This window comes from Saccostrea cucullata, unplaced genomic scaffold (assembly GCF_032062105.1).
Source record: "Saccostrea cucullata isolate Sc308-1 unplaced genomic scaffold, CSIRO_AGI_Scuc_v1 ctg139, whole genome shotgun sequence".
Taxonomy (NCBI): domain Eukaryota; kingdom Metazoa; phylum Mollusca; class Bivalvia; order Ostreida; family Ostreidae; genus Saccostrea; species Saccostrea cuccullata.
In genome coordinates, this window is record NW_026927936.1 from 18497 (window position 1) to 37571 (window position 19075).

General features: G+C 32.5%; 2 protein-coding genes and 1 long non-coding RNA gene across 4 annotated transcripts; all 3 read left to right on the forward strand.

Annotated features, from left to right (window-relative positions):
* The first annotated feature begins 680 nt into the window (after window positions 1-680).
* LOC134275915 (C-type lectin lectoxin-Lio2-like) lies at window positions 681-16099 on the forward strand. 2 transcript variants are annotated; one of them, XM_062758192.1, is made up of 6 exons: window positions 681-868; window positions 1429-1591; window positions 1709-1788; window positions 2066-2150; window positions 2476-2679; window positions 16019-16099. In XM_062758192.1, the coding sequence occupies exons 1-6, from the start codon at window positions 698-700 to the stop codon at window positions 16030-16032; spliced, it is 717 nt and encodes a 238-aa protein (XP_062614176.1). In that variant the 5' UTR covers window positions 681-697; the 3' UTR covers window positions 16033-16099. The 2 variants fall into 2 exon arrangements, with proteins under 2 accessions (XP_062614176.1, XP_062614177.1); XM_062758193.1 differs by lacking the exon at window positions 16019-16099 and adding an exon at window positions 3524-3614.
* Window positions 6772-9375, forward strand: LOC134275916 (lectin BRA-3-like). Its single transcript, XM_062758194.1, has 4 exons — window positions 6772-6939; window positions 8735-8814; window positions 8931-9015; window positions 9140-9375. Exons 1-4 carry the CDS (start codon window positions 6843-6845, stop codon window positions 9367-9369), a joined length of 492 nt encoding a protein of 163 aa, XP_062614178.1. The 5' UTR covers window positions 6772-6842; the 3' UTR covers window positions 9370-9375.
* A 1102-nt stretch (window positions 16100-17201) lies between the features above and the next one.
* Window positions 17202-19004, forward strand: LOC134275917 (uncharacterized). Its single transcript, XR_009993948.1, has 3 exons — window positions 17202-17413; window positions 17541-17755; window positions 18947-19004. It is a non-coding gene; the product is annotated as an uncharacterized LOC134275917 (long non-coding RNA).
* The last annotated feature ends 71 nt before the right edge of the window (window positions 19005-19075 follow it).

Below are 19075 nucleotides of genomic sequence, written 5' to 3' on the forward strand. Positions count from 1 at the left end.
CAAGTGCCATTTAGGAGTGAGCATCCCCTGGCAACCGGCACAACCACCGTGTGCTGCTTGTTATGATTGGGAAATAACGGAAAAATCCGCCATCAATTCAGTGTATAAATAATGGACTAACAATTAGTATGAAAAACGTCAGTCAGCATTTGACTCAATGATAAATTGTATTTGCTGACAAGGTCATTGTATCGACCAAAGAGACTTAAAACGAGACTGCTGATATTCTTGTTTCATCAATTTGTATGTCAATAATTTACCTCGTTTTAGAAATTGTTCATACGTAGAGCATAATGCGAATAGAAACACCTACTAAAATATATTTATGGACATTTATTTTTTACATTTATTTTTTTTTTATATGTTTGACCTATAATTTAGAGACAATTAATGTTTGTCTCAAACTTAGAAAAATTGATTAATTGATCAAGATATCTCTTCTTATCTTTTAAAAGATAAACACCCTTTGTTTTTTTAAAAATAGAATTCAAATAAGGAAAATTGAATATACACATTTATATATATACTAGATTTTTGATCAATAATAGCAATATTACATGAGGTAAAATATCAGTTTCATATAACCTCACGCGAAAATAAAAAAAAATATGACACCCACTTAAACACAAATATCTATTTATACAAGAAATAGGTATGATCAAATCTCATGGTGTAAGAATTCAAAGTACAATACACGATGATCAGCGTTATCGCCCTTTTTGTGTGCTTGAATTGGATTGCTCTCTCTTTGTCGACCAGCAGTGTTCTTGGATGCGACTTCAAAAGCGAGAAGAATTTAATGAAAAATATATCGGATCTTCAGCTGCAGCTGTTTAGTTCTATGCAAAAGAGAATGACATATATGAAGGTATATGTTTTGTATGTTTTATTGTTTTACTTTCTTTGCAAGTATTATTCATGTGATAAAATTACAGATTAAAGGTTCATTGATAAGAGAGATAACTCTTAATGACATAACTTGATATATTTGCCAAGTTAAAGTGTCTTTTTTGTCCAATTTTGCCCCGCAAGCTATGCTTTTATTATTTGTATTTTACTTATAAAATACATCTCTTTTGGAATCATTAAGGTTCAAGCAACATTTTATATGAATAAGCAGAGGGTTTATGAACCTTAGTGTATTTATTTTGTAGGAATATAATAAAATATTCAGTGAACTTATTGTTTTAATTTCTATATACACGTTTCACAAAATATTTCATGTTTAATGAAATAAAGCTAAGCAAGAAAATTTTATAATATTTGTGAGAGAAAAAATATGAGAAAGATAGAAGTAATATATATGGAGGGTAATTAAATTGTTTTTTTTTCAAATGAGGATAATTTGTATATACCTGACTTTGGCACTGTTTGAAATTAATACTAGTAATTTCTCTTTAATAATTTTGACCTCTGCGTTTGATTCAGTCTGCAGTATTTGAGACTCAGTGCAAAAGTACTGGATGTACCTTCAATGGCCATGATTCCGCTGATAAAACAAAAAATGTTGGACAACTTCGGGTATTTAAAGAATTGAAAGCTATTCGAAAGGAGATCAGTGGATTAGGAAAGCAAAAAAGTGAAATCAAAGGTTTTTTTTGTTTGTTATTCTTTGTTTCTATATATTACATGTTGCCACATTTAGAAATAAATTTAGAATTAAATTGCGAAGCAAATTGATAAGACCTAAGATCTTGTAATTTTGCAGTATGTCAAAATGGATGGAGAAAGTTCAGAAATCACTGTTATGCGTTCTTCCCGGAAAAACGGAACTGGTTTGAAGCCCATGTAGGAAAAAACGTTTTTTTTTTTCATTCAAAAGTGTTTTATTTAATGTAGATTTATTTTTCCATTTCAGTACTTTTTTAATTTCGAATGATATAAGCAATAAATTCATACATATAGCTGCTTATATACACATTTCTTCTTATTTCATTGATATATTTTAAGAGCGCATGCTGTGACAATCATTTCAGAATCTTTATATTCAAGCGGATATATTTTATAGAAATTCAATTAATTCAGTCCTTCAAAATGCCTTTTAAATCATGATTTTTTTTTTCAGATGTCCTGCAGACAACACGGTGCTAAGTTAGTGCACATTGGCGACGGAGTGGAAAATAAATGGATAGCCTCTCAATATAAGACTAGTATATTAATGTTGATTCAAAAACTACTAACAATGTAATGTTTTCATACAAAAGGGACATTGAATGCCTCCCTCTACTTATATTTGAATAAACTTAACAGCATTCCCTTTTTTTAAATATATCCTTTCTGTTTGGATGTGCATGGCTTAAGTTAGTGGGCAGCAATAACTCCTCAATGTAAGCGTGAATTTATTTTTGCTTATGATACTGTGCTGATTTGTTGCTCAATGTCATATAATTTAGTCATTCTTTGAAAAGTTGACAAATTTCATAATCATCATCCTGTGTCGAGGGTTTCAGATTGAATATGCCTATTTTTTTCCAGGATCCATTTGGGTTGATGCAACAGATATTGCAAAAGAGGGGCAGTGGAAATCGTTCTCTAACGGTAAAGCAACGTATACCAACTGGTCAAAAGGTAACCCCGGCAGAAATAGTCAACATTGTGCCACAATCAACTGGGCTGGCTCAGGGCTATGGGATGATGATCACTGTATCAACGGTTTGACTTTCATCTGCGAACAGTCAGGTATAACCATTTGCAAAACATTCATATATACTGTTAATCACTTTTTAATCACGAAAACTTTATTTTCGCGTAATTACGCGAGACAGTGTAATCGCAAAAATATAATTCTCGCGTACAATAGTATTCCTTAAGATTATATAGAGGAATAATCACAATTCGTGAAAATATTGTCTCGCTTATCAAGAGTCAATGACTATCACGCGAAAATAAGGTTTCGCGTAAATTTAGTGATCTACAGTAATTATAAATTTGTGAGTTTCTTTAATGATATATTGAAATCATCTCAAAAAGGTTGAAAATGGAAAAATACCAAATGAAATACACATGTATCTTAAACACGACTTACATATGTTTCATATATGGATGTTTAGAAGAGAATGGCGGTGATTAAAAACTAAAAACCGATCTTTCTAGTGTGTACTTTCCTTATTTATGTTGTAATGAACTATGATGAGTGCATCAATCTTATCTTAAGTTAACATTTTCTAATTATTTAGTTAAACATTGACATTGTTAGCAAAAAAAAACCCTTTGCTGGGTCAAATCTTGACTAACTTTGTACTACAAATTTTTCGGCTTATGTTTTTCATCTTGATTTGACTACTGATAACTCCTTTCCTGTCAGATTATGATAAAAGGCCTACGGCGGTGAAGGCAGGTCTACACGGGATGCTTACTCCCTCAAGGCAACTGATCTCAAATGCATATGTCAAATTTTTGTAATTTTAGCTAAGAAAACCCAGAGTACAAGATAATTAATTGAGTGTTCATGCGACAAAAAGATATCAGATTTAAAGCTATTATTATGTAGCTATCATATTTAATATCTTTATTTTGTTTTTAGGAACCGAATGCTAAATAGAACTGAAAGCTGACTGCAGTGAAAACTGAAGCCGAAACATTTTTGAATAAATAATCTTTCATCTCGTGTTTTGTCTTTTTCTACGGTATATGTATTATAAAGGGAAAAATTATTGAGAACTTTAATGTTGCAGTGATTTTATTCAAAATAAGGTAGTTTTTAACCTCGTTGTTGTGGCTATTATTTAATCAATAATAACCATATCTTTAACAATACGTGCATGTATGTAGTAAGCACTTTAAAATGCATCACCATTGAAGGAAGGATAAAACGTATAATGAATAAATGATAAAATAACAGTAAAGTCTTAATGAGTATTTTTCAGTTATCATGAGTTAATTATTATTTGATACATACTGATTATTGGACCATCATTTAGACACTGAATTGTCTTGGATTTCTTCGTGTATTTAGTTAATTTAACACATATTCTACTTTGTTGCAACTATAACACAGTGCATTAGGTTCACTTATTATTTAAGTCATATGTAAATAAAATGAAATAAAGTTTGTTTCTTCTTTGTCTAACTTAACGGTAAAGGTATTTATAAATAAAAAATATTCAAGTTCTGTATGTAATCAACAGAAATAAGGACAAATCAGGTGTCGCGACATGTCGAAATCACTTAAGTGGTCCTTATTTAGTCGCAACATTATTTTTTGCCTAACTGAGTGTTGCTGATTCAAGGTATATTCGTTTGCCCAATCATGACGAGAATAACGTAGCATTGAGGCCGTTCGGCAGGGAATGATAACTCCTCCTACCTCCCATGTGATTATAATGGCGAAGTCAATGTTTTGCTCTAGAAGACCCGAAAAGAGTGTCAGATCAAAAAAGCTGAGTAGGAGATGAACAATGGCATTATGTAATAAAAACAATTGTGAAAGTATCATTATATGTTATTAAAATGGTATAGTAGGAGACATGGATAAGAGAAGGTTACACTCTAATATTATATAAAATGGCAGCGTCCATATTTTGTGAAAATAGGAAAACGGGAAGCCCAAAATATGTGTCGGATCAAAAAGTAAAATAAGAGGTCACAATGGCACGGTGTAAAAAAAAAGAAAATAAGGCATATCACTAAAGAGAGTAGAAGGTATTTTAACATGACCGTTTTCAAACCGATTTTAAAAATAATTTTTAAAAGTTAACTGCTTCCCGAATGGATCTAGTATATTATGGCTATATTTGTAAAATATTACTGGTGTTACAGAACATTTTTCCCTGGTTTAGTTGCAAATTTAGAGTTAATGCACGTCGTCCGCATTGTGCAGTGGTTAGATCGTTTGCTCTAGAGTCGCGGTTAAGGGATTGAATCGTACGAAGTTTGATAGTTCGAATCCCTCTGCGGGACAATCTGGGTCTTATGACGAGACCGTATTCACTGAGGTTCTGTGTCGCGATATGTGCTGGTACTATTCATACAAAGGCTTTAAATGTCGAATTCTTAACTAAATTTGCATCCTTCCACCGGCAAGTGGTGGCATCTCAATATGAGTAAAACATCCTCGAAGGAACAAACAAACAGAAAAATATACATAACAAAACTAGAGATAGTGTTAACACTGACTCAACAAATGATACCCCCGCCTCCCATATGATAATAATGGCGATGTTCGTGTTTTGCCCTGAGAGACCCGATATACTAGTAAGTGACAGACCAAAAAGCAAAATACGAGGTGCACAATTACATATAACATTATGTTTTGAAAACTCTATGAAAGTATCATTAAGCTTAATTCAGTGGTTATGAGAAGTTGCGGATAAAAGATGGGTACCCTTCAATATTATAGAAAGAGTGGCAGTGTCCATGTCCCGAAATACGTAATTTTACTGATCAAAAAGTAAAGTATGAGATGCACAATAGCACTATGTAACAAAAATTCTGTAAAAGTCGTATTGAATTTCATTCGGTGGTGCAAGAGGAGTTGTGGATAAGAGAAAAGCGTACAGACGGACGGACGAATAGCTAGACGGACAGCTAAACGGACGAACGGACGGACATCTCAATCACTATATACCCTCCAGCTTTTCTAGTGGGGGTCTAATAAACAAAATAAAGCATGCATACGTTTGCAACTTTAGTCGTAATTACAATCTTTTAATATTATACTTGTTTTTTCGTAATATCCATATATTAACAACATCATCTGAACAAAAAGCAGAGGAAATGAGACATTTGCAATAAGCAATTATTCACTGGCAGTATGCAATTGCTATTTACAATGTACCAATAAGCAATTCAAAAACCACTCCATAATGCATCAAATTTAAGTCAAATTACGTATAAAAAAATAACTTAGTTAAATAGACATAATTATGTATTTTATTATCTAAAAAAAATGCATGATTAGCATTGAGCTTTAAATGCTACCGTTAATAATTTCATTTTGAAACAAAACGTTCTGAATCCTCACTATTTCCATCTATGCAAATACCTTCAAACTACTGTTTAAAAAACAACAAAAATGCAATGAGTTTCCATTGCAGTTTTTGATAAATCATAATTATTCTTCAATAAGGACACTTATAGTTCAATGTCTTCTCCTTCTTCTTCAGTCAGGTTTTTTTTCCCCCACCCGTTCATTATTTTAAACTCTGTATTCTTTATTAAAGAAAAATGACTTAAAGCATGCAAAGTAAGGAAAGTACTGAAAGCCGGACCGGGCACTAAAAATGGAGGATATTTATCTTGGTCTGACTTTTATCAGTCCATCGACTAGGTGTATTTTTGTCGGGAAGATATTTTAAAAATCTTGCAATGATATTTAAAATCATTACTTCGTAAGGCTTAGATCATAAGTAAATCGTGCTAATATGTCTGCTACATAAACATATACAGTAGGCTATCATTTTTCCAAAAGCACTCATTGTGAACTTTTAGCCTTCAAAGAAAACGGTAAATTATTTATAAAAAAGGCATTAAAAATAAGAAAGTAGTAAGTAGTGTCATTTGCCTAAAAACTAATTTCAAATTATAAATATTCATCTTTAAAATATAGTAATAAAACAGCTGACAAAAAATTTCTAAATACTTTCTGCAAACAATATATACTTTCCATTTCCCACTTTTCCAAGTGTCATCCTTGCGCTCCTTTATCTATTTTTATATATTTAGTATCCATAATGTCTCTCCAAATAGCGTTTAATTAGATAACTATAGAACCATTTTTTGACAATGAAATGCATAAACGGCTGAGTAAAATGGTATATATGCTTGCTTTCTAAACTGGTTTGCGCGTATGGGTCTATATTACAAAGAAGTAAGTAATATCTAGTTGGAATCAATTTAAAGCGATGAATTTCTCGGTTCCTTTGGTTTTGCTGCTCTGGATTTTGGCAATTGCTGCTGAAGCCAAAGACACTCACTTGATGAGAAAAGAGTTGTCTGCAGGTAATGTTAATTTTAATGCTTGGTCCCTCTTATCTTATTCTGATCGGTTCAATTCCCACTGTGGGACGTGGAGACCGGTCCTTCGGATGAGACCGTATAAACCGAGGTCCCGTGTCGCAGTAGGTGCTGGCACGAAAAAGATCCCTCCCTGGTCAATGGCCCTGAGTGCGGAGTATAGGACAACATTTGCAGCTCTCCACCGGCAAATGGTGGCGTCTCCATATGAGTGAAAAATTCTCGAGAGGGATGTTAAACAATATAAAATCAATCAATCATCTTATTCTAATCTCTCCGCAAAAATTATTTAATCTAAGGTTTTACAGTGTTTATATTTTATCATAAAAGACCTTTTTACGGAAGCCCGTTGAGGCCAGTTCAGAACGAGAAATATTTTTTATTGCGTATAATCGCAATATTTATTGCGTTTAATCGCAATAATTATTGCGTTTAAACGCAAAACATTGCGATTACTCGCAATAATCATTGCGTTTCAACGCAAAGTACTTTGCGTTTATTTGCAATCTTTTGCGTTTAATCCCAATACTTTTGAGATTAAACGCAATACTTTTTGCGTTAAACGCAATAATATTTTTGCGTTTAATCGCAATAATTTTTGCGTTTAAACGCAATAATATTGCGATTAAACGCAATAATTTTGCGTTTAAACGCAATACTTTTGCGATTAAACGCAATAAGTTTTGCGTTTAATCGCAATAATATTGGGTTTAATCGCAATGATTTTTTGCGTTTAATCGCAATAATTGTTTGTATTTAAATGCAAAGCTTATAATAAATACTACGGTCCGATTCTTTACAGAAGAGCCGTTTGGTTTTGTGTCTTTATGAAAATGTTGCAGTTTGTGAGATTAAGTTTAACAACCTAGCATCCTAACAACCAAGTTTCTTAAAGCTATTAGAGCCCAACACTTTTTACACAGCCATTTATCAATTCCTTAGGTATCACAGCTAATCAAGAATGTTTCAGTGATATTAATAGACAAATCAGTTTGGTAGAACACATCAGCCAATCTGTTTTCATTTGATTTATTTTTGATTTCATATGATTCCATCTCATAAATTCTCGTGTTCTCGTGTTTACTGTATGTTATCAAAGGAAAGGTTGTGAATATGTATATACATAATATGTACATATGCATTTTATCAGTTGTTTCCTTAAGCCCTTTATACAGGTACAGGCTTTTAAACCAATACCGATGATTTGACCATTCAGAAAATGCTTGTTCAGACGAATCTGATTCTATAAAGCTTAACAACACACAATTCTCCTCACAGGTTACTACATATCAGCTTGGGTCGATTAAACGCAATATTTATTGCGAATAAACGCAATAATTACCCGGTATTGCGATTAAACGCAAAAGTATTATTGCGTTTAATCGCAAAAATTATTGCGTTTAAACGCAAAACATTGCGTTTAAACGCAATCTTTTGCGATTAAACGCAAAGTGCTTTGCGTTTAAACGCACTGATTATTGCGATTAAACGCAATAAGAAATTATTTCTTTCTCTGAACTGGCCTCAACAGGCTTCCGTACCTTGTTTTATTATAATATATATACCATCACTCGGATATTCCAAGTTTCAAGTTTTTATTTAAGACAAACTGCATAGGATATATGAATACAAATAATACAAGATTTTGAGATATAAACAAGAATGCATGAAAGAATTGCGGATATGAAGTCTCGACATAAATTTTCCTTCCACACTTGTAGCTTTTTCATCCACTTTATATATCTATTATTTTTTCCTGTGCATCCATGACTTACTACAGACTGCAAAGAGGGATGGAAAAGCTATCAAAACCATTGTTATGCCTTCTTTGACCAAAACGTGAATTGGTTTCAGGGACAGGTTAGTGTTCTACAATTAAAAACTTCTGTTTAGCAATAATAATAATTCATAATTTGTTTCAAATAATCAAAATTTTAAGTATTGGGATTAGGAATTATTTGCCTTGTATATTTCAGATGTATTGTAATCAATATGGCGGAACTTTAGTGAATATCGAAAATTATGAAGAAAACGCATGGATCGCAACACAATTTACACGAAGTAAGAAATGTAAACCTTGTTTAAATTATATATTTAAGGTTATGTTTGGTTTTTCTTTATTATAGTTAATAATTTTTTTAAAAATCAACTATTCCAGAAACTTAATTTTTAATGTTGTTTTCAGGCTCCATATGGATTGATGCAACGGACATTGGAAACGAGGGAGTTTGGAGATCATTTTCCACTTGTCAACCCACGCTCAATAATTGGTCACCAGGCAATCCTGATAACTGGCGTGGATCCCAAAACTGTGCAACAATAAACTTTGGCGGTCCGGGAACGTGGGATGATGACAATTGCTTCACAAACCATACCTTTATTTGCGAATCGTTAGGTACACGTATGGACATTTAATTTTTTTTTAAATTGTTAAAAATACTTTATTCTTTCAATTCAAATTTTCCGCTTCAGAGGTGGTGACTCTTTTTCTTGGTCTGATATCCAATGGTTAACTGGGTAAACATCTCATTCAATGCCAAATCTTCAATTATATTTATCAAAATTAAAAAAAAGAAATTAATGATAAAATACTTTTTTTAAAAAAGAAACTTTTTACCATTAACTTATAAACTAGAACTGTCCAAACGGGACAAAATACCCCCCGCTGGGTTTTTCAGAAGTCAGTTTTTCCATAATAAAGATATGTATCAAAAACAAATTATGAAATTCTTATTCCAGTGACCTTGAACTTCCCCAAATAACCTGGGTCAAGGTCTTGACACACCCTTGGGTCATGGGCAATCTTTCAGTGAAATGAGAACCTACCAAGTTTATCCATAAGAAAGATATGGACCAGACACGAATTATGAAATTTTTCTACCCAGTCACCTTGAACTTCCCCAAATGACCTCGGGTCAAGGTCATGACACACCCTTGGGTCATGGGCAACCTTTGTGTGAAATGAGAACCTACCAAGTTTATGCATAAGAAAGATGTGGACCGGACACGAATTCTGAAATTTTTCTACCAGTGACCTTGAACTTCCCCAAATGACATTGGGTCAAGGTCATGACACACACTTGGGTCATGGGCAATCTTTGTGTGAAATGAGAACCTACCAAGTTTATGCATAAGAAAGATATGGACCGGACACGAATTATGAAATTTTTCTACCAGTGACCTTGAACTTCTCCAAATGACCTTGGGTCAAGGTCATGACACACCCTTGGGTCATTGGCAATCTTTGTGTGAAATGAGAACCTACCAAGTTTATCCATAAGAAAGATATGGACCGGACACAAACTATGAAATTTTTCTTCCAGTGACCTTGAACTTCCCTATATGACCTTGGGTCAAAGTCATGACACACCCTTGGGTCATGGGCAATCTTTGTGTGAAATGAGAACCTACCAAGTTTATCCATAAGAAAAATATGGCCCGGACAGGGAATATAAATAATTTTCTTCCAGTGACCTTGAACTTCCCCAAATGACCTTGGGTCAAGGTCATGACACACTCTTGAGTCATGGGCAATCTTTGTGTAAAATGAGAACCTACCAAGTTTATCTATAAGAAAAATATGGACTGGACAGGGAATATAAATAATTTTCTTCCAGTGACCTTGAACTTTCCCAAATGACCTTGGGTCAAGGTCATGACACATCCTTGGGTTATGGGCAATCTTTGTGTAAAATGAGAACCTACCAAGTTTATCTATAAAAGATATGTATTAAACATGATTTATGAAAATTTTCTTCCAGTGACCTTGAACTTTCCCAAATGACCTTGGGTCAAGGTCATGACACACCCTTGGGTCATGGGCAATCTTTGTGTGAAATGAGAACCTACCAAGTTTATCCATAAGAAAGATATGGACCGGACACGAATTATGAAATTTTTCTTTCAGTGACCTTGAACTTCCCCAAATGACCTTGGGTCAAGGTCATGACACACCCTTAGGTCATGAGCAATCATAGTGTGGAGTAGTATATTCTAATGTCCCTCTGTAAGAAAGATATAGACCGGACACGATTGCACAGACAGACGGACAGACGGACGGACGGACGGACAGACGGACAGACGGACAGACAGACAGACGGACAAGGTGATTCCTATATACCCCCCCAAACTTCGTTTGCGGGGGGTATAATAATTTTGATATTTCAAATTCATTAGTTTGTTTCATCCAAAAGCATGCACATAGACAACCGTCGCCCGCGTCTGCTCTAGAGTCACAAAGTACATGTAAGGAGTCAATCCTTACGTCGCGGGTTCAAATCTTACTGTGGGACGTGGAGACCGGTCCTTCGGATGAGACAGTATAAACCGAGGTCCCGTGTCCCAGTAGGTGCTGGTATGAAAAAGAACCCTCCCTGCTCAATGGCCCTGAGTGCCGAGTATAGGACAAAATTTGCAGCTCTCCATCGGCAAATGGTGGGGTCTCCATATGAGTGAAAAATTCTCGAGAGAAACGTTAAACAATATACAATCAATCAATCATGGACAACCATTCTAAAAAATCAATAATTATGCACTCTTCATTCCTTTAAAGAGAACATAGTTTTGTAATAAAAAAAATGATATCTTCAATTAAATTTATCCCTAATTCAAATAATAATCTCTATACTTGAAAGTACATGTACAATGACTGAAGTTTCAAACATAAGTTTGAATAATGACTTTGAGATTATTTCCTTTAACATTTTATTGAAACTAATACATATACCGTTGTACAAAAAATGTAAAAAACAAAACAAAACAATTATTTCATTAACTGCGTAAATATTCAATAAAACAAATGTATAATGCTAATTCTTCTTGAGTATCTACTAAATATACTATATGCAGAGATAAAACTCAAATAAAACCAATTTTCCTTTTATCAGAGAAATGGAATATTAATTCATATAAACTAAATGTTTATATATTTCTGGGATGGTTTACATATTGATATCATAATGTTTCATAGTGAAGATACAATTTCTGATTGAATTTCAGATAGAAAAAAAATGGTTTGCAATGTTTACACATTTGCTGCTTTCTCCATCATGTTCTTATTTCTAAGGAAGGAGGAAACCTTGATTCAATTTTTTTTCTTCAAAAAAAGATTTGTAAATTAAATGTACTTATTTACATGTAACTATGACCTATTTTTTAATCTTTGTAATTTACATGTAGGGAGAGGATGTAATAGCTTTTAAAATACCTCTGTAATTAACAATAGGTTTAAATCACTTTTGGTACATAGGTAATAAGAAATTTATGTCTTAAACACGTAGTTGTGGATAAGAAGATAGGATGATATGCCCCTTTCCTCGAATTATCTGCTACATTTCTGAAAGTTATATTATTTCCCATATATGTTTAACATCAAGACACTTAAACAGACAATGAGTGTACATTGAGTTTCAAAAATAAAATCCTTTAAAAAAGATGGAGAATAAAAAATATTAACAATTAAATACTGTACAGTATTAAAATACGAATCCATAAATTTAAATAAGATAGTAAAATTCCACTTTCATTTTTGAATAAAAACTGAAGTTTTTTTTTTACAAGTGAAAATCTCATACAACTTTTTATTATGAACTAATTCTAATCATATGACTAAAATGTACTAATCATATATTAACATAATCTCTATTGAGTCTGACCATATAAAAATCAAACAAAAAAGATGATATGCATTTTCAAACATTAACAATTAGTAATAAAAATATATACAATCATTTATATATTTGATAAATCTTATCATATGCAACATGAGTACAGGATATGTAAAGTTGAAAAATATATACTGTTGAACTTTTGTACCATAGCATTAACTCTGCATGTGGAATACCTTGAAGTACATAATTTAAAACATAAATTTGCCCTATTTAACAATAAACATGTATTTGCTTGTGAAAGCAATTTTTTAAGCGTAATAATACATGTATACATTTAAATTTTACCCAACGGGTGGTACTGTTGCTCTCTGGTCTCCAATTCCAATTTTTCAGACTAGCGAACTACAGTTCTATAAATTCAATACACCATTTATCTAACTCAAATTCAAAATTGGAAAAAAAAAACTTATCATAGTTTACTGATAGACTGTTCAATTATTAATAAAATCAGTAGATTTAGATTTTTTGTGATACATTAAGTATGTTCATTGCTACAAAAAAAAAATAGGATGAAATTTTATTACAGCTAAAACGGTTGAAAAATTTCATTATCACCAGTGACGGCTAAAAAATTACTTATTACTAAAATTCCTTGGAATTTTTTTTACTCATTATTAAAAAAGATGAAAATTTTAATATCATTTATACAAAAAACGCCTGAAAATTTTTTCTAGAAACAAATTCCATGATTCTTTGGGTTTTTTTTTTAAACATCATGCCATATTCATCTTTGCTACATTCTTTAAAAAAATAAAATTGGATAATATAGCACCTCAAATATGATTCTTTTCCAACAATTCAATGAGGTTTCTGCACAAACCGCAGCCATAAATAGCCTAAACTGCGAAAGACAATGGCAAAACCAAACAAAGGCAGCAGGTATTGCCAGAATTCCCATATAATGTCATAGTGCTCCAAGACCTGATGGGGGGATCTTTGTAGTGTTGGCAACATGACAGACTGGGTACGCTGACCAATTCCCTCCCCGCTGACAGCTGGGAGTAAAAACACACAAATATTGTATTTTACACAAATTCATTTTATATTCAGGATAAATGTTCCCCATGAACTTATTAACTGACTCAAGAAAAGCAAAATGTAAAATGCTGCTTGAAATTTTATATACATGTAACATTAAGAAGTACATGTAAATAGTGTACTGAAATAAAAAAAGATTAAATTTTCTTATATTGAAGTGTGACGACTTGAATTATGAATTTAAAATCTTACTCCAGAGGAGGGCCATTGTTAAACTCCAGATATATCAGGCAGTTATAGGAATAAAATATAAAGGACAGGTACTTCATCCAACAGCTGAGAAAAACAACATTGCAAATATACATGTATAAATATATCAGAACATTGTTGGAAAATGTACACTGTAATACATTTACAGTATAACAGAAATTAATCTTGATTTTTTTTTCTGGCAAAAAATTTTGCATATTTTTTCAAAGTGTAGCTCTCTGGTTCATCACCGAAATTCTTTCGACCAGTAAGCTACAGCTCTGCAGCTACTAGTGTTTCTAGTTAAAAGATTCAAATTACATGTACATGTACTACCAGTATATAACAGGTTAAGTAAAGTAAAAAAAGAGCATACCCAGTAACATGATGATCATTTCTATAAGTATGGTGACTGTGATAGCCTGTCTCATGTCATGGTTAATAATTCCCAGAAAAATTCCAATATGCTGCAAATGGACGAAGTTAATTTATATCGATATGGAAATGGTTTCAGCAATGTTGAATGTGAAGAAAATTTAATTTTTGTCTTTCATCATACATAGGAAAGAAAAATTTATGAAATTTTCGAAATAAATTTCTCTTAATAAAATCAAAACATCACGGATTTGGACAGTGTCCTTGAAAGATCTTTAATACTAGATAGTATTTAGCACCTTTCAGGTAGTTAAAAGCCGCTAGTTTTATTTACCTGCCCTACAATGCCATCTATGAAAACTGTTCCAATGGTGGCAAAAAATGCTTCAATTCCATTCAAACCAATGGCCCAATAACTGACCCCTATAAAGGTCAGTGGCTGTAATAGGGTCAGTGGGAGCTCACTGGTCATCTTAGCACAGTAGTAGGCAGACAGCCTATACCAGTCCGATGCCCGCTCTTTGTTGATGACCACTCTCTCCATTGGAACTGTCAGTCAAGAATACAGGTAAACATATCTGCATCATTTCATGTTCATTTCCATGTACTCATATTTGAATTTCAAATTAAAAGATGTTACATTTTTGTACAAAGTAGTTACAGGTAAACACACACTGTACTTCAATTCTATATAATATTAAATGTCTACTGATAATGTCTTTACAGTCCAAATTAGAGAAAACAAAACTTTTTTTTTTAATTCTGGGGCTTAATAAATCACTTCACTTTTAGTGAAACACTTAAAAATGCTTCACACTTTTAGCAGGAGTTAATTCAATCAACAAAGAGAATTTGTCTTTGCCAGTACTGCAAGTGTTATGAAATGAGAAGGAAAACCACACATTTTTCAAAGTATTAGCTTAATGTCAAACAAATCAACTACTAGTATATTAAAGGAGCATTCCTCTTTCAATATTCAATCTGAAAGTCTGTGCACCATGCATAAGAAACAAATTACACTTTTTTGTCCAATATCTTTTAACATGTTTTAAAATAGAAGAGTGATTTTTCCTTTAATTTACCAGATGATAAATGTTTACTTACAATTTGAATTTGAATCAGCATGAGGATTTGAGATACACATATTGAGTACATGTACATTGATATACAAATACATGAAGAAAATTTGTTTGGGACTTCAATTTCTCTCTAACATACTTTTCAGTATGGTTATCAAGATATAAATGATATTTTTAGTCTTATCTGTATTTTGCCTTACAAGTAAAAATGCATATATATATTCAACATGTTTAAATTTTGCAGAAATCTCTTTAAAAAATTCAGCTTACAGCACACATCCTATCCCAGTTTCTTCTGTCCTCGGCAGCTGGAACCAGATCAGGGCATAAATCAAACAGATAACCACATGTTCCACGATTTTAGACGGGTCCATACTTAGTTAAACATTGAGATTGTTAGCAAGTAAAACCTATCGCTGGATCAACTCTTGACTAGCTTTAAAATTTGTACTACAAATTTTTCGGCTAATGTTTCCATCTTGATTTGTCTACCGACAACTCCCTCTCCTCCGGCGTTGGAGGCAGATCTACAAGGGATGCTTACTCCCTCAAGGCAACCGATCTCAATTGAATATGTCAATTTTTGTAATTTTATCTAAGAAAACCCAGAGTACAAAATAATTTGTTGAGTGTTCATGCAACAAAAAAAAAGATATCAGATTTTAAGCTATTATTTTGTAGATATCATATTTAATATTTTTATATTGCTTTTAGGTACCGAATGCTGAATAGAACTGAATGCTGACTGTAGTGAAAACTGAAGCCAATTTTTTTTTTTGAATAAACGATTTTTTATCTCGTTTTGTTCTTTTTATACTGTATATGTATTATAAAGGGAAAAATTCTGAAGAATGTAAGAATGCCGGGGTCTTTATTCAAAATGAGTTAACCGCGTTGTTGCGGCTGTTATTATCACTTGAAAAACGGGAGGGTATACTGTAATCGTTATGTCCGTCCGTCCGTCTGTACGTACGTCTAGCTGTAAGTCCGTCTGTACGTCTGCCTATTATGCTTTGGAGTACCAATCTCTTATCCGAAACTCCTCTTATACCCCTGAGTGAAATTTAATGAAATTTTCACAGAATCTTAATGACATATTGCCATTGTGTACCTCCTATTTTACTTTTTGATCCGACACGTATTTTAGGTTTCCCGGCCATAGCAAAACATGGATATTGCCATTATATTCTTACATATTATATATTGCTATAGAACCTTTTTTCTGACCAATAAAATGCACAAAAGGCTGAGTAAAATGGTATATATACTTGCTTTAAAAACATGGACATTGCCATTATATTCTTATATATTGCTATAGGACCATTTTTCTGACCAATAAAATGCACAAAAGGCTAAGTAAAATAGTATTATGATACTTGCTTTAAAAGCTGGTTTGCGTGTATGGGTCTATATTACTAAGAAGTGATATCTAGTTAGAATTTTATTTTCTCGGTTCCTTTGGTTTTGCTGCTTTGCATTCTATCAATTGCTGCTGAAGCCAGGGAGTTTCGCTTGACGAGAAAAGAGTTGTTCGCAGGTAATGTTAATTCTAATGTTTGGTCCTTCATCTTATCCTGATTTCTCCGCCGCAATTTTTTAAAATTAGTGTAAGGTGAACAGTGTTTACATTTAATCATAGAAGACATCATTTTTTAAAGTAGTGTTTTATTTTTATATACATACCATCACTCGGACAATAAAATAGCAGACAATTGGCAATTAAATGCAGATGTGAAGTTTCGACATAAATTTTCCTTCCACACTTGTAGTTTTTCCATCCAGTTCATAAATCAATTATTTTCTGTGCATTCTTGACTTAATATAAAAGATTGCAAAGAGGGATTAGATAAGATATCAAACCCATTGTTATGCCTTCTTTGACCAAAACGTGAATTTGTTTCAGGGACAGGTTAGTGTTTTACAATTGAAAACTTCTGTTTAAAAATAATAATTCCGAATTTGTTTCAAAAAATGATATTCATAAGTATTAGGATTTGGAATTATATTTACCTTGTATATTTCAGACGTATTGTAATCAAAATGGTGGAGCTTTAGTGAATATCGAAAATGCTGAAGAAAACGCATGGATCGCAACACAATTTACACAAAGTAGGAAATGTAAACCTTGTTATTATTATTATATATTTTAGCTTATGTTTGGTTTTTCTTTATAATATTTAATATATTTTTTAAAAATCTACTATCCTAGAAACTTAATTTTTAATGTGGTTGTTAGATTCCATATGGATTGATGCAACGGACATTGGAAACGAGGGAGTTTGGAGATCGTTTTCCACTTGTCAACCCACGCTCAATAACTGGTCACGAGGAAATCCAAATAACTGGCGTGGATCCCAAAACTGTGCAACAATAAACTATGGAGGCTCGGGAAAGTGGGATGATGACAACTGCTTCAAAAACCGTACATTTATTTGTGAATCGTTTAATTAGGTACACTTATGTGCGTACGAAATTAAAATCAAAAGCCTGAAAGGCTTCAATGGCGTCGAACAAGAAAAAAATTTCAAAAGATCTGCAAATAAGTCAAGTTAGTGACTCCAGTAACATAATAATAAAATTTAAAAAAAAATAGTCTTAACACAAATACAGTATAGGGCCTGATATCCTTGTGTCCTGGTCCGAATGAGTCAGGGTTCGAATTGACTTAAGACATCGTCAGAAATGTCCATCCTCTATATCAAGGAATCTAATTTCTTTTCAGTCAATCGAAGACATATGAAGGTTTTCATAAATTATTTTAATTAATTGCCATTGTCAGAGTGTTGTTCTGTTGTATAGTGATTGCATCTTAACTATAACCATGACTCTAATGTTAAAAGTACGATCGACTTACGATAAGGCGTGGTAAACAAATGGAGGAAATGGATAAATACAGTAATACTGGCATTACTGGTCAATATCGTAGGTTGTTCAGCTAAAATTGGATTGAAGATCGTAAAAGTAAAGCTAAGATTAAGAAATTCAATCTTTATTGTCTTGTTGTATTCGTGTTTATTTTGTAATTATTTTACCGTATTTAAGATTGTTTGTATTACAGTAAGCGGTCCCAAAATGTGATTCATGTCATTCGACGCACCCTCTCAGTAGAAATTCATCCGCAACAACGATAACGTTTTTCTTGCGTAAAAATTAAACATAATATCGTTGTTTTGTAGTAGTATTAATTGAAGATACAATTGATTTAATTTTATCTTATATTCAAGCTATTATTCATTGTGAACGTTTTAAAAGAAATTGGTTTACAGCTGTTGCTATTTTCTGTTGCGGAAAAAAATGTTTGCATATATGACACGTGCGGTCGCGTAAACCTGACTGATCGCTAGATGACGATCGGGCAAGCCCGACGCCATAAAAAATATATATTTAAAATGAATATTGGTCTAAAACCTCGCATTCTTTCAATTCAAAATTTCCGCCTCAGAGGTGGCCAGCTTGGTCCGATATATAAGAGGTAATGAAACATATCTCAATCAATGTCAAATTTTCAGTTATACTTATCAAAATAAAAAAAAGAAGGTTATGATATAATATTTTTAAAAAATAGAAACTTTTTACCATTCGTTTGTTAAAATTACGCATATTATATCAAATATTCATTTCTTTATTTTTTTGGCTTTGTAGGAAATGCATGATGAATGCTTATGTATCCAGAAAAGTGAGACAATTTTTAATAAATTATACACAGAGATACTGTAAATTCGCTTGTTATTCAAATGATTTTTGACAGTTAATTGTTAACACATTAATAAT

Excerpts from the sequence above, each read along its gene's own strand:
- LOC134275915 (XM_062758192.1), top strand. The coding sequence starts at position 698 with ATGATCAGCGTTATCGCCCTTTTTGTGTGCTTGAATTGGATTGCTCTC. Across the intron at positions 869-1,428 it reads AGAGAATGACATATATGAAG|TCTGCAGTATTTGAGACTCA; the intron begins GTATATGTTTTG and ends CGTTTGATTCAG. Across the intron at positions 2,151-2,475 it reads AGCCTCTCAATATAAGACTA|GATCCATTTGGGTTGATGCA; the intron begins GTATATTAATGT and ends ATTTTTTTCCAG.
- LOC134275916 (XM_062758194.1), top strand. The coding sequence starts at position 6,843 with ATGAATTTCTCGGTTCCTTTGGTTTTGCTGCTCTGGATTTTGGCAATT. Across the intron at positions 6,940-8,734 it reads GAGAAAAGAGTTGTCTGCAG|ACTGCAAAGAGGGATGGAAA; the intron begins GTAATGTTAATT and ends GACTTACTACAG. Across the intron at positions 8,815-8,930 it reads TGAATTGGTTTCAGGGACAG|ATGTATTGTAATCAATATGG; the intron begins GTTAGTGTTCTA and ends TGTATATTTCAG.